The following is a 16,470-nucleotide window of genomic DNA, read 5'->3' on the forward strand; positions in this document are numbered from 1 at the left end:
AACCAACAGACAACACCCAGAAGCAGAGCTGTGAAAATGACCATCAGCTGTCCCCAGGTACTTGAGCAATTCTAGTCAAGACCAGAAGAATCACCCACCTGAGACCAGCTCAGATTGCCAACTCACATAATCATGAACTAAATACATGCTTGTCACTAAGTTTGGGATGGTCTGTATTGCCACAAAAGCTAACAGATACAACATGAGAGAATGGTTGTCAAGATGCTTGATCTTGAGGGAAAGAGTTTAGTGTAGCCCGAACTTACTTAGACTGTTGGTAAGAATATGCAGGTGCATGTTCGTTGGATGTGTCCACTGCTATCTGTTGCTGCTGACCACTGGTGTCCTGGGATGAAGGTGCCACTGTCTGGGGAGAGGTATCAGCAACAACACCCTAAGGAGGCAAATAAGAACACAAAAGCCTTACTGGCTTTAGCAAAGGGCCTTTTTCCAGATGGACAATAGGGAATATCCTTCTTCTATTTGGCTTGAACGGAATTGCACTCAGCCAAATGAAGCCACAAGAAGTACTCAAAGGAAAACCACAGCACATTTTGATAAGAGCTGAGAAATTCACTCCAATATGTCACTAAGAAGTTTTGCTTTCAGAAGTCCCTAGAGCAGTTGAATCGTCAGAAAATCACCTTCACCATACTTAGAACTGTTTTTTTTTTTAAGTTTTTATTTATTTAATTTGAGGGAGAGAGAGTGTGTGTGTGTGTGTGAGGGGGAAGCGGCAGAGAAAAAGGGAGAGAGAGAGAGAATCCTAAGCAGGCTTTCTGTTGCCAGCATGGAGCCCAACGCCGGGCTCTAGCTCACTAAAGTAAGATTATGACCTGAAGAAATCAAGAGTCAGACGCTTAACAGACCGGGCCACCCAGGCTCCCTCATACTTAGAACTTTTAAACCTGGTTGCAGATAGCTGCACTAAATAATAATTTATTCATCAAAAATTCATGCAGGATTCCTATAAAAACTTATATATTCAAACATTTCCCTGGAGTAGTGCAGTGTGTCAGGTTTCTATGATCTGGCAAAACAGTGGACTGTGACCTAAACAGACCACCCAACAACAACAAAAAAACCTGCAAAAAAGCTTGGAATTCTTTCAAAGCAATACTGTTAAGTAGGCTTTCCTTTCAGCAATTTGATTTATTTTGTTTTGTTTTCGACAACATGAACTAGAATTCATTTTGAGGTTTCAGAAAACAAACACAAAAATATCCTTAATTTTGATTTGCTACTTCTCTCACCCTCTCATTTGTCACAGATGCCAAGAAGAAGTTGATCAGATGTCTGATTCTGAGAGAGGCACAGGTGGTTTTATTTGATACATGGTAGGAAGGGCATCTCTCTGAAAACATTCTCTTGGTTTTACTCATAGCCTTGGACACCTGCAGGGATGTCAGCTTTCAAACATTCTTGACCAACTCTCTGTCCCTCATTAAATGTCCCTAAAATTGTTCCTTACAATCTAAAAATTCTCCCTATATTACCTCAATCTCTTTTTCCCTAATATACTATTTGGTATTATACATTTTTCTGAACCTCCCATAAGTATTTATTTGTGTGGATGTTGGTGAATTTTCAGTGTTTTACATAGAGAATAAATAGTTGCTTTAACTTATAAGCACAAATTCAAAGCAATGTACCTGCATTTTTCTTAATGAAAGGTTGTTTTTTTGTTTTTGTTTTGTTTTGTTTTGTTTTGTTTGGTAATCTCTATGCCTGGTGTGGGGCTTGAACTCATGACCCTGAGATTGAGTTGCATGCTGCATCTACTGAGCCAGCCAGGTGCCCTGAAAGACTTTTTGTAATGATAAACTTCTTCTTGAACTATAATTAGACTGTTTCCAGTAAGTCACACTGTCAGATGTGTCCCATTATTTTATAGTCATCAAAATGCTCAAATTCTGTAGATAAATATATCCATATGTCAATGTAGACAAAGAGAAATGCAAACATGCTCAAAGTGCCTAAAGTATCTAGATTCATTAATTGATGACCTAGATGCTTTCTGATGGCCAAATATAGCAAAAAACCCCTAAAACCCAAACAAACAAACAAAAACCCACACGTATTTTAATCACATAGTCTTTTGAAATTCTGAAAAGCCAGTTAAAACCTGTTTAATACTGACACATTCTTTGGGGCCCACAGGTCTAGAGCACATAAAAGATTTAAAATTGGACCTCCCTGGTTTCCTAAATTACACGATGGTGTCCTCTTAAACTTCTGTATTTCCCAAACTTTGGTACTAGTAAACATCCGTCACACCCCGAAACAAATATGTCAAATGTTTCGTAAAATCCAATTCTGCAAAGATTTTCCCAAACTCTGTCGCTCCAGAGGTTGAAAATGTTATGGTAGACTTCCATGTGGAGGGGTGCTGACACCCTAGTTTCTGGCCAACTCATGAAGTAGCAATAGCATGGACTCCAGAGAAGTCCCAGCTGATGGGAAGCAATGCACTGTGACCATAATGGCAAATGTCATCAGGAGATGGGGATGAGGGGCAAGAGACAATAATGGCTAGAACTAGAGAGAAATATACATGTCTAAGTGTTTTACCACTAGCTCATAGCTGTATGCTCCCTCCCTTTCTATATAGCTTGCTGGCTCTGTTGAGTAAAATAACATGTACTCAACATGTTATTGGATTCAACCCAATGGAAAGAGAGAGAAGAAAAGGGACAAAGCTTCCCTTTGAGTCCAAAGTCCCAAAGACAAGATGACTTCATCATTTGAGGTATTCAGAACAGTAAGAATGGTGCAACTTTTTTATTTTTATTTTTTAATCTATAGGAAGTTACAAGGCTGCCAAGGTTCATTCACTAAAGCAGTGGTTGTTAATCCTTGATACATATTAGAATCACCTGATATTTAAAGAAAAATCCTGACATCCAGTCAATACCGCAGACAAATAAATCAGAATCTGGGGATAGGACCCAGGCGTAAATATTTTTTAAAGCTCTCTAAACAACTGCAGAAAATAATAAGCAGGAAAGTTTGAGAACCAGTGCACTAATGTGAACGTAGATTCCCAAGGGATCTTGTTAAAATGCAAATTCTGATTCAGTAAGTTGGTGGTGTCTTCAGACTTTGCATTTCTAACAAGCTCCCTGGTGATGCCAATGATGATGTTGGTCCAGGGACCACTCTTTGAGTAACAAGGCATTAGCAAACTCATTGAAATAGTTGTCAACTTTTTTTTCTCTTCCCTATTTATGAGTATTTGTGGTTAACATCTGAGGGGGTAGTGATTTGGTCTCTGAACTTCAAATATACAAAGGATACTCCCTTCTTAACTCTCTATAGCAAATCAGATAATTTCGTGTGCGAAGCAAAACATAAGCATGTTCGAGTACTTCATATAGTGAGCTTGCAATTTCAAATTTTAGAGCAGCACAAAACCACATGTCAGGATTGCTTGGGTTATAGGGGACCACAGTATACGTGGCTAAGATTTATCATCCCTACGTCTTTCTAGAAGACAGAGACAGACTTACTTCAATAGAAACAGCTGTCGGAGGCACAGGCGTGTACTGGGGAATGTAGGTCCCTTGCATAGGAGCCGCAGCAGTCATATACTAGAGGGAATCAAAGAAAAATGCAGGTGAACTTGAGATTGCAACCGGCAAGAAAAGTAGATTATCACATGAAACTGTTTTACATGTGTGGCCCACAGGCAGTGCACCATTAAACTCTATTTCGATAAAAAATGAGGCAGTTCCTATCAGCATAGAATGGCCTTTGCTTACTGATTCAGTGCCAACAGCAGCCCACAGTATCATCCCCCTTCCCTCACTTTATGTTCTAAAACATTCTACATTAGATCCCAACATTTCATTATCACATCTCAAACATACGTTCCATAAGGGCAGGGATGATGTCTGTTTTTGTCTTCTTCTCATTTTATTGCTAGCACCTATCACATAGTAGGCTCTCAACAAATCATTTGTTGAATGAATGAATCATCATATTGTTAGCAAACATTTCTTTTCTAACTAAAAGAAAAATAAAAATAGAGGAATAATGCAAGAACTATGTGTGTAGCAATATTTAGATTTGGCGCATGTTCTCACTTTGTCATTTTCATATCACCTTTTTTAGGTACAAATGACATAGTATTACAGATTCTGGCAAAGTCTACTTGATGTCCTTCCCCCATTCCATTATTGTGTCACTGTCAGTATTTCCTTTTCAACTCCTTGAATTAGCCAAATGTTCCTCACTTGGATGGACAATGAAACAGTCAAACCGATTCTCACTAAGTTGTAGTATCGGTAAAACATGCATTGGGAATAACCTGCATTTTTGCATTTCAGAAAAGGAGCCCCAAGAAGATAACTTGCTCACCTACATGAGCAAAAATTCCATATTTGCATTTCTAATACATATATCCTTTGCAAATTCAACATTCTACTCTCTGAAAATAGAATTTTCTATGGAATCAATTGTATTATGGAGCTTCTAAACTTGACCAACATCACAAAACATCAGAACCAGAATCATCTACTGAAGACAAGTTTTCTCCATTCATGAAGGTTAGAGAAATGATTTTTATGGAAAATTGCAAGCCTCCGACCCTTTATTCTTCTAAATCTGCTGAGTTCAAAGATGAATGCTATGCATAAATATGTAAAACCTAAATTACTATATTTTGTGTGTATCTTGGTACTTTCGTATCTAAGCGACATGATGCTTCTGAATCAAGGGAAATATCTGAATGGAGATGAGCTCATCAGTTGTTGTTGTTTAATATTCATGGAGAATGACAGCAATTAAGCAACTTTGGAATAAATGTATCTCCATCTTAAACTCAAAACCATCCTACTGTGTCTATTTGCTAAAAATAAAAATAGAGACAGCCTTAATGAAACAACCCTAGATCAAACAAACCAACTGTTCTCTGTAATCCATATGTAGCAGCTGATAACTGTGTAACACTAATAACAACTAAGTTCAATTCGTATCTATGCAAAACAACCTTGTAACTTAGACCAAGAGCAACTATTTGAAAGGCCTAGAGATATTACTAATTTAGCTTTATACTTGAAAATCACCAGAGATTCCTATACCCTATCCTCTGTGTTCTCACAGCTTCCATTACTTTTCTATTGAAATTGTCCAGACTGTCATCTCCTTAAAGGGATGGGCCAAACTTCACATCTCTGTATCTTCCAACAAACCACACCATGCCTGATGTTGAATAAATAATTGTTCAATGGCTGAAGAAAAAGATACAAGAAGAAAGCCCTCTGTTTCCAGTTATGAATCTTGCATGCCCTTCCCTTAGCTGTTAATAATTCTGAGCTCATTGTAGATATTAATTTCACCATCCCCATAATACATTTATATAACCTTTAAACACACACTTGAGCCAACTCTGCTCATCATTGTCCTTGTGTCTTTAAGTAGACATAAGCATCCAGGTATCCAATGGTTATCAATTTTTCAAATAAGCATAGAACTCTGGACTTACATTTCAGCAACCATTATTCCACATCTAGAGCCCTATGGCAGGTATCTGCCTTGCCAACAAAACTGCTCTAGGATGTATTTTGGGAACAACAGTTCATTGGCCATTTCAGATAGATGGTTTGCTTATATAGGTTAATAAAGTCTTTTAACTGAGCATTCTCTTTATTATTTTTGAATGCTAGCTCAACTGGGAAAACAGCTTTCTGTTTTCCAGTGCATTTTGGCAATGCTGGAGAATGTGTTTTCTTTTGTGATATTGATGTAGAATAAAAACTTCGAGAAATCAAGTTTTAGAGCAGCCTATTTAAAGCTGATTAAACCAACCTTCCTTCCTTCCTCCCTTCCTTCCCCCCTCCCCCTCCCTCCCTCCCTCCTGGTAGCCACCTGTTAATTTTGCTTAGAACTAGTGCTCTAAGGGGCGCCTGGGTGGCTCAGTCAGTTAAGTGTCCAACTTCAGCTCAGCTCGTGATCTCATGGTTCGTGGGTTTGAGCCCCATGCAGGTTCGAGCCCCATGTCCAGCTCTGTGCTGCCAGCTCAGAGCCTGGATCCTGCTTCGGATTCTGTGACTCCCTCTCTCTTTGCCCCTCACCCACTCGCTCATTCATTCATTCATTCATTCTCTCTCTCTCTGTCTCCCTCTGTCTCCCTCTCTCTCTCTCTCAAAAATAAGTAAACATAAAAAAAAAAGGACTAGTGCTCTAAGGCACATACTTTGAAAAGATCCTTCTTTAATTGAATCTCAGAAGTCTTAGATTTGTAGCAAGGGAGAATATATTTTTGCCAACTATGAATTTTTGTAAGACCAGAGCTGATCCTATGGAGGCTCATGTTCTGCCTTCTGGTGATGGTTTTCCAAGATTTATAATACACTAGTAAAAGAATACCTCACTGACTAGGTATTTGCTATTGCAAAGTTAGTGGTTCTAAACTTTGCAAATGGGCCTAATACATGAAGAGTGTATCCTTTCCATGAAAATAGGACATCACTAGCACTTACCTATAGGACTACTTTGATCTGTCCCTGCTCCACTGCCTGTAGCCCTCAGGAGCCATTTCTGTGAGCTAGAAATAGGGGCATGGCCTGGGTCATTTGGAGCAATGCTTACTAGTTTTCTAGCTCATGGGTTCACTCTTGTCAAACCAGAATTTTCAGGCAGCATAGTTAATGAAAAGCATTTTATGGGATTCTTAGCTAACCTTCTTCAAATAACTCAGTAATTCAAAACCGAATCTGTGTTTTGTCCAGTAGAACTGAATTAGTATATTTTCACAACTCCCATTTTATTCAGTGAAGTTGTTAACATGGCCCAAACTGAACTGCTGAGGACACAAATTCATACTCCTCTTGTCTTTAGAACACTGCTGTGAGCTAGGCAGCATGGTTCACCCATGATCTTAGCTGAGACTGAGAAGCGAAGACCCCACGTAATGGGAATGAAGCTCAGGCTTCTGACCCATGATTGAGATACTTGTCTACTTCTTTACTTTTGAAATTAAGTAAATAATGTCCTAAGAGTCTCCTTTTGATTGTTCCCATATTCAAGTTGGTTTTGTTGTTGTTATTAATGGCATATAGAAACTGGAGATCCAATTAAGAAACATGGAATAATATGCCTTTGGTTAATATTTTTATTGCCATTTAATTTATTTTACTTTATACTCAGAATACCTAGTTTCCTTCCAGGAGGGCTACTCTGTATGTTTAACTTACTTCATAATTTAACTTACATTTATGCTGCTTCTCTGAACAGAACCAAGAGAGATTTTGTAGTATAAATGACATCACCTTGGTTCAGTATGTTTTGTACCTTTTAATGAAAAAAAAAATCTTTCTGGTTGCCTTTTTTTTTTTTTTTTTGATCACATAAAAGATAATAGAGCTTGAGAACATTGTTTGGAAATTAGGGATAGGCTTACTCTAAACAAGTCAATACTGTGGAGTTTTATGCCCCATAAGACTATTGTTTCTGGATAAACTTTTGCAGTAAAACTCTTCAGTGGTAGACATGTATTTCTAGGGTGAAACCTCAAGAAGTGACAGCTTTGTAAAATTAGGAGCAAATTCTTACAGGAAATGGCTACAGCTGTGTGTAAGATCAACTCTCAGCTTTAGGTAATTGGTGACAAATAACTCTGAACTTTCTCGGCAAGCACAGTTTGATTTCCTTAAGAGCATAGATCAACTACAGTCAGACTTAATAATCTAGGCTGCACAAACACTGTTTAGATCTGGATGCCTCAGCGACTTCCTTTATTTTATCCAGCTAACAAACGACAAAAAACTAAGAGAATGCCCTGTGATATAAAAAAAAATCTGCCCTTTTGACTTGATAAATTCCCATGGATTACTTATTAAAACTATAACAAGAATGGATGCATATCCTTCAGGCTAATGTCTTTTATTGGTATGTCTCAAAAGCTAGAAAATATCTGCAACCATTCTTTCACGACTACAAATTATTTTGCATTTTTTTTTATACAATGGGGGATGGGACCCACATTCCAATGAGATGATATGGGTAAAATGGATAAGTCCATACAATATTTCCTTGTTGGTAGCAACTCAAAGTTTAGAAATTGATGGAGAAATTTTATTTTCTTGGTAAACAGCTTGATTATTTTTATATATTCTAAATCTAAAAGCACTGGATTTTCACACGTAAGCTTGAAGGAGACCTGAATAGCCATTTTCAAACCCACAGAATAAATTCCAGACTCCATTACTTGTTCCAAGAAGTCTAGACACTGCATCACCAAGATAGTTATACAAAGAGAGGAAAAAAAATGGTGAAATTGGAGAGGAATTGTGTTTTTGCCTATTTAAGTTAGAACAAACTGTTTCTGTTACTGTAGAATCATTGATTATTTCCGAGGAAACAAAACTCCAAATTTTCAGTTCTGGATCTACTTTCTTTTCCCCCACAAAGCAAAACAAATATGTTTATGTATTTCCCGTGAGGAAATTTTCATTTGATAATTTGTAGAGCAAGGAATTTCCTACATTTGAATTTTTGAAATTTCCTAAAATAATTTATCACACTTGTTCATTTGGAGTCGTCTTTACACTGCTTAGATTTTAAATTGGTGCTTCTATTCCTTGCTATAAAATTCTTAAAGCTGCTTAACAAATTTCAGAAAGGGGAGTCGTCCAGGTACTATCAAACCTGGAAAGTCAATCAGGATACGGGAAAGTTGCAAAAATGTGTCTCAGAAAGGAAGCTGAGCAGAAGAAAGCAGCATCATGGTAGGTAATGCTAGCAGAATGCAGTATGAATTACTTTCAAGGTCATTTGCCATAAAGTTTCTTCTAAAAAGCTTGAGGCTATAGGAAACAACCTGGGTTGGGTAAGTGGCTGGGGGAGATGCATGGTGTTGCCTCATATAGAGGTATTCTGCAGTGCGAGGGCCATGTTTCTTAGATTTGTAAAATTCTATGATCTCAGAGCTGGGGAGAATACCTGGACCCAGGATGGCAAGTTGGTATCATTTCACATGCTTGCTTTGACTAAGTAGAAATAGCTACCTGGAGTGAAAATCTAAGAATATCTTCTCAGTCTCCATGCTACTCAATGAATGAAAGACCATCCATAGAGAGAAGGAAAGCTGGAGAAAGAGTGCCCACTTAGGGCATGAAAATCCTGGACTCCTACATGGACTCCCGCTGTGCATTCCTCCTCTATTCTTTCTACTTTTGGAGAAGTCATTCTGGAGAATGACATGGATCCTCGTCCAGAATAATAATAATGGATGCTTTCATAATGTTTTATGTTAGTATTAATTTATAAGGTAGAAATAACAAAGTAGACAGTTGTGTAAAATTAAATAATTGTCCCTGAAGTGTAGGTGGAGGTGAATACAGATAGCAACATATACTTCATTTACTAGGAGTAAAAGCACTCAAGGGGGAAAGATGGCCAGTGGATGGCTTGATAAAAATGGAAGCCCAGAATTCTAAAATTTTTTTTTTCAACGTTTTTATTTATTTTTGGGACAGAGAGAGACAGAGCATGAACGGGGGAGGGGCAGAGAGAGAGGGAGACACAGAATCGGAAACAGGCTCCAGGCTCCGAGCCATCAGCCCAGAGCCCGACGCGGGGCTCGAACTCACGGACCGCGAGATCGTGACCTGGCTGAAGTCGGACGCCTAACCGACTGCGCCACCCAGGCGCCCAAGAAGCCCAGAATTCTTAGGAGTATGTAATCTATATTATCTCTCCCAGTTCCCAGGACAGTGCTAAACATAATCCAGAGAGAGGTGTGCATTAAACTATTCAATGAAAAATAGAGACTGTCATCATTGTAGTCTGGGGTGGTGCTGTTTTTTGTGGCACATAGCAAAGAGAGTAACAAGGAAGAGACTTAGAGGTTGTTCTCGTCTTGGAAATTTACAAAACCTCACCCCCTGCACAACAGTGAGAAGTAGTCCTTCCCATATAATCACACAGGCTAAGAGGCCTTCATTTTGCAGAGAATGGGATTTTCATGAATGTATTAGAAAAATCCAAAGCCCATTAGGTTTTAGCCCACTTAAGCCCATTAGATGTGTGCACAAGATCACCAAGGTAGTAATACAAATAAGATATGGTACTATGCAAATGTAGCTGATTAAGAAACTGTGTCTTAAAATTTGAACTTGAAACAATTCTATATAGGCATAATGAATTCTTTCCACCCCCTCAAGTTTTTAAAAATATTTGTTTTATTTGCTTATTTAAAAAGTAATTATTGTAATTAATGAAGTTTAGCAAGGTTGCTGGATATATGTCAATAAAAATTATTTCTATATACCAGAAGTTAAAAATGAAATCTAAAATGATACATATATAGAGAGCATCAAAAAATCAAATATCTAGGGGCGCCTGGGTAGCTCAGTCGGTTGAGTGTCCGACTTTGGCTCAGGTCATGATCTCACAGTTTGTGATTTTGATCCCCGCATCAGGCTCTGTGCTGACAGCTCGGAGCCTGGAGCCTGCTTTGCATTCTGTGTCTCCCTCTCTCTCTGCTCCTCTCCTGCTCACACACTGTCTCTCTCTCAAAAATAAATAAAGATAAAATATTTTTTTAAAAAATCAAATATCTAGATATAACTTTGAGAAAAGGCATGAAAACTTCTATACTGAAGACGAGAAAGCATTGATGACAGGAATTAAATAAGACTTAAGTAAATGAAGAGATATACATCACATGCATGAATTAGAAGACTCAATATTGTTACAATGTTAATGCTCCTGAAAAGAATCTATAAATTCAGTATAATTCCGGTTGAAATCCAAGAACATTCCTGGTAGAAGTCAATAATTCACTTTAAAATTTTTATGGAAAAGCAAAAACCCAGACTATCCAATATGATCTTGAGGAAAACAATGATGAAAGATGAATTTAGACATCAAGATTTACTAAAAAGTGATGGTAATTAAGATATTGTGGTATGGATACATGGATAGAATGTCACCATAATGCAATTTCAGCAAGAATGGTCTTTTCAATACATGCTGCTGAATCAGCTGGATATCTCTATAGGAAAAATGATCCCTGATCCTTACCTCACACCACATGAGATAGATCAAAGGTATAAATATAAAAGGTTTTTAAATATAGTTTTCTAAAGAAAATAGCAGGAAGTCTTCATGATATTGAGAATAGCAAAGATTTCTTAAACGTGACTGAAAAAGAACTGAAAATAAAAGAAACTATTGATAATTGGGCTTCATTAAAACTAAAACCTGCTAATTATCCAAAAACAGAGCAAAAATATTTATAATACATATATCTGACAAAGCTTATACATAGAATGTGTGTGTGTGTGTGTGTGTGTGTATATATATATATATATATATATATATATATACACTTAAATCCACAATCAATAAGAAGACAGAACACAAAATTTTAAAAAATGAGTTTGAGTAACTATTAATATACACAATAACTTAGATGAATCTCCAGGGAATTATGGTGAGCAAGAAAAAAAAATTCCAAAAGATTAGATACTGTGATTCCATGTATATAACATTTTCTATATGATAAAATTTTAGAAATGGAGAACAAATTAGTGGTTGCCAAGGATTAGACATGGGGATAGGAGGATAAGATGGCATAGTTATAAAAGTTATAAAAGTTCAACAGAAAGATTCTTGTGATACCGAAATTGTTCAATATCAATTGACTGTGGTGGCGGCTAAAAAAATTATATAGGTAAACACTGTATAGAGAATATACACACAAGATAAGTAAAACTGGGGGAATCTGGATGAAATATGTGGATTGTATCAATGTCAATTTCCTGCTAGTGATATTTTACTACAGTTTTGTAAAATATTACCATTGAGGAAATTGAGGCACTTGTCCAAGGGATCTCTCTCTCTTATTTCTTACAATTGCATGTGAATCTACAAATATCTCAATAAAAAGTTCAACTAAAAAAACAAAACAACAAAAAATCATATAGTCACTCAGACACTTCAGTAAAGAGAATATCTAAATTCCAAATGGCCAGTATGTATATGCATACATAACCTCATTCACCGGTCATCAGGAAAATGCAAGCTAAAAGTATTATGATATGACACTATGATCCTACCAGGGTGGCAAGAATGAAAAAGACTGACAAAAGCAAGTGTTGGAGAGAATGTAGATAACTGGAACTCTCACACACTGCTGGCAGGAGTATAAATTGGTACACCCACTCTGTGAATCTGGCAGAATGCTGACAGAATCTCTGAACAAGCAATCTCACTCATAGGTATGTGCACAATAGAAATTCTTTCAAATGTATACTAAGAGATATGTGCCAACTATTTGGAGCAGCATCATTTATAATGGCTCCAAGCTAGAAATAACCTAAATGTCCATCAACAGTAGAATTAATAAATTGTAATATATTTATATTGTATGATAATATAAACAATGAAAAAAAAAAACCCTTGCTCTACAAATATGGATGAATCTCACAGATATAATTTTGAATTTTGAAAAAGGCCAACATAAAAAGCTTCATACTGTGTGATTGTATTTAAAGTTCAAAAAATCAAAACAAATCTATGCTGATAGAAGTCAGGGTTGTGGGTACCTCTGTGGAGATAATAAAAGGGTAGGGGCACAAAAGAGGCTTCTCTAATAATAGGACCTTTTATATCTTGATCTAGGTAGTAGATACCTGAATATCCACCAATTTACGCTTTCTAAAACTTATTGATCTGTAAACTTAGGAAGTGTGCATTCTTCTGAACATAATTTATACTTCTATAAAGGAGTTTACAATAAGAACCAACAGAGAAAAGGAAAGGTTGATCTTAGGGGAGAGCAAGGACAACTTACCCATTTAAACAGACATGATTGAATGGATTCAGACACAAGAAGTTTGGGAGATGTGTAAGGTACTTAAGTTTTTTTGCCGTTGTTTCCATTTTGAGACAAAGATGTGAGGTGCTTGTGAGAGGTAGTAGGTTTGGGAGAAGGAATGACATGGTTGTCTCGGCCAGTGAGAACAAATGGACCATGCACATGCAGGAAGATTTCGGGGAGTGCTGAGGGCCCATTTAAGTTGTGTGCTCATAAAATTAATGTGAAACTCAGCAGCATCGGTGGCTTGCTTTACTCTTGCCATATTCAGCTGCTCGCAGGAATGGAGCAGAATGAGAATTGGATGCAAGCAGGATCCAAGTATTACCAGGAGAGGACAATGGAGGAAGAGTGAGCAGGGGAGGTGAGGACACACGAAAGAAAGGGATTGCAATGTTCTACTATGAGATCTAAGCTAGGTGTGGATGTGAGCAAATGAAGGAGAAAATTGATACTGACTAAGTGGCAGGCAATAAGCAGGTAGGCAAGCTTAATGGTGTCAAAGAATTATGGCAATAGGGGTTGTTCAAGTAGTCATAGAAGGAAAGAGGTGGTAGTCAGAGAATTCCTGTTTGAAATTGAGCTATTATTCCAAATTGAGATTTTGAGTTGGTGCGGTGATTGCTAATAACAAATTCTAGGATAAGGGTAGAAAAAAAGATCAGCAGAAATGAGGAATTCAGGAAATGAGAGGTTGAGGTGCTCTATTATAAAATTCCAATGATAGAAATTCTTTTAAAAAATTTAATGATATATACGCTTAATTACTTATTAGCAACATTCAATAAAATTTTACTGAGCCCCTTTTACATGACAAGTTTTAAGTGAGCTTATATTATAGGGTTACAACATGCATTGGGTCATAGGACCTGACAAAACCTAGAAGAAAAAGATTTTGCTACTAACCCATTGCAAGTCCTGGGTAGTTTACTTGTGTCTTATCATCTTATATATAGAAAGCTATTTAATTTTTATGTATTCATTACTGCCAATCTTACATTCACCACAGTACCCTAGAATAGAAAAGCTACTCAAATCCTTGCAAGTTGATCTCTTGTATTATTACTGCTTCCTTCTTAGTCTTTCACTTTGTGTTTGAATCTCCTGTCTGGTTATACTTGCCTTGTTATTTCTTAACATTCTATTGTTTTTGCATATAGTATGGTTTACTGATGGTAAAGAATTAGAACTCTCTGTAAAGTAGTGACCTTTTCAAATGAGAGAAGCTATTGCACTCAAATCAACGTTTATTTAAATCAATCTCTATATTTGAAAGAATCAAGAAGAAACCACTTTTAACAAATGACCCGACCTATTATCTAGATGGCTCTTTCATAAACTTATAGGAACACAAAGCCCAACAACTAAGGTCCTCGGCTCCTCCAGACTCATTTAATCATTTCTCTAGGAAACCAGGTTTTTAAATTTTTTAAATATTTATTTTTCCACTTTGGAAATGAAAGAACTGAAGGACTTTGTCAAGAAGAGAGACAAGTGAACTAAGAAGTCCTCAATGGAAACTCTGTTGTTTCCTGTTGAAGGCTGTGACTAAAGCATTAATTTGGGCTAAGTAAAGACACGTTGAAGGAAGGGAACTGATCCAGGGCGCCACACACACTGTAAATTCTATTTGTACATAAAACATTTCCTCTCAACCATCTTAGGCCCACACATTGTGAATGCCAACCATCCCAATGGACCAGAGTAGACACAACAAGAGGAAAGGTTGAGAGTGCCCCTCAATATCCTTTGAAAGAATCCAGTCTCTAAAAGAGTCAACAAACAGGTTCTTTTTTTTTTCATCGTGTTTGGTTTTCAGGGAAGAGACCTTCAGAGATGGAACTTGACCTATCCGGCTAGTTAGAATATTCAGATTAGAGATTGATCCATATGGATGGGGAGCAAATGAAGGTGAGCAGGGAGGAAGGGGGAAAGAAAGGAAAGAGAGAACAACATTCTAAATAAGGAGGAAAGAAGAAAAAGCAACAGTGAATAGGAAATTGCACAAATAAGGTGTGAAACTATCTGAGAAAAGTTCTTCTAGGAACTATTCATATTTAGGCAAAAACAAACAGATTTACATGGTACTGCTCTATCCATGTGAGCATATTTAACTTTTGCAATACAAAAACAACAGGAGGAGTTTCTGCAGGCTACAGATATTACCATTCTTTTCTTCAAGGATGTGAAGAGTTCAAATTAAAGAGCCAAGTGCAAAAGGTAGGAAGACTGGAGGGAAATAGACCTTCTGGTGGCAAAGTCCAGATTCTACTCCTCACCTCAAAATATGAACAGTTTGTTTGATGACAACTGTCAAACAGGGGAGAGACAAAGAATATGATTTCGGCATGAATTTCAACCCACTCTCACTGAGTTCTTAGAATCACTGTGACCCACATCATCTCACATTCTGCTTTACCCATATCTGCCTGTTCACGGTGACGAGTACTCCTCTGGTAACTTCCTTCCTCTGTGCTTTTGCTTTTCACTGTGTTCTAACCTCTTTGTATCCATTAATGACACATCTAAAACCTGTTTCTCAGACTGAGTCCGGATGCTAAATTCCTATATGAAGCCTTGCTTCCATCCCTGATTTGGAAGTGATAACCTTCTCTCCTGATGCCCAACAGCTCTTTATCTGTACTTCTGCTATAGCTCTTGGCGGCCAAACTGTGGAAGCTCCTGGAGGCACCATGCCAGATTCATCATGGTTGGCACTTAATATGAAATTATTAAATGAATGAGCGATTGCAAAAATGGATGAATAATTCAGCACTCTGGATGAAAAACTCAAGCTGTATAACCCACATGAGCCATACAGTTGTCCACGGAAGAGCACAGAAATCCTAATCCTCTTGATGCCTGTGATAATTAATTAACATTTGAATTGGTAATCTCAGTAAGAAAGATTACCTTGCCAAAGTGGGTGAGCATCAGCCAATTCCCTAAGGGCTTGAATGGTGGGGGGGGGGGGGAAGTAGAGGAAGGGTGAATGCTCTCTCACTCTCCTTAAGCTGAGAAATCCATTCTCCTTCCCTCAGACATGGGAGCTCTTGGTTCTCTGGGGGGTTTTTGACTCAGAGACTTACACCATTGACTCCCCTGATTCAGATTTAGACTGAACTGTATCACCACCTTTCTTGGTTCTTCAGCCTGCAGATGCAGACTGTGGGACTTCTTGGCCTCCACAAGTATGTAAGCCAATTCCTGTAATAAGTTAACTCTTAATGTATTTATCTATCTGTCTGTCTACCTCTGTATCCTATCTATTTATCATCTATCTATCTATCTATCTATCTATCTATCTATCTATCTATCTATCTATCTTCTGTCTACCTACCTACCTACCTATCTCCTCATGGTTTTGTCTCCATACAGAACCCTAACACAGTGTCTATGCCATAAATTAAATAGTAGACAAAATGTGCTTATCGTGTGTCTTCAAGTTTGGCATTTCTTTGGAAGCACATTATGGCATAAAACAAAGGTAATGAATATTATTATTCAGGGTAGAGATGAGACTTTCCTAAGACCTACCAAAATTCTTTAATAGAAAGTACTCAATATTTGTGGAGACTCTTGATTAGGGCCTTCACATGCTGGAAACCCTAAACTGTAAGAAAAGGCCAGGGGCACTCAGGAAT

The 16,470-nt window shown here is 37.5% G+C and overlaps 1 protein-coding gene across 3 annotated transcripts in view; it reads right to left on the reverse strand.

Moving 5' to 3' along the window:
* Window positions 1–262: 262 nt before the first annotated feature.
* The window catches only part of RBMS3 (RNA binding motif single stranded interacting protein 3), a 692,670-nt gene continuing 676,462 nt past the window's right edge, over window positions 263–16,470 (reverse strand). For all 3 annotated transcript variants that reach the window (XM_030329793.1, XM_030329794.1, XM_030329792.1), the window contains 2 exons: window positions 3,510–3,590; window positions 263–394 (listed from right to left, as the gene is read on the reverse strand). In XM_030329793.1, coding sequence (XP_030185653.1) covers window positions 263–394; window positions 3,510–3,590 — 213 coding nt within the window. The remainder of the gene's footprint in view (window positions 395–3,509; window positions 3,591–16,470) is intronic.

The sequence above is a fragment of the Lynx canadensis genome, chromosome C2 (genome assembly GCF_007474595.2).
Source record: "Lynx canadensis isolate LIC74 chromosome C2, mLynCan4.pri.v2, whole genome shotgun sequence".
In the NCBI taxonomy this organism is placed as follows: Eukaryota; Metazoa; Chordata; class Mammalia; order Carnivora; family Felidae; genus Lynx; species Lynx canadensis.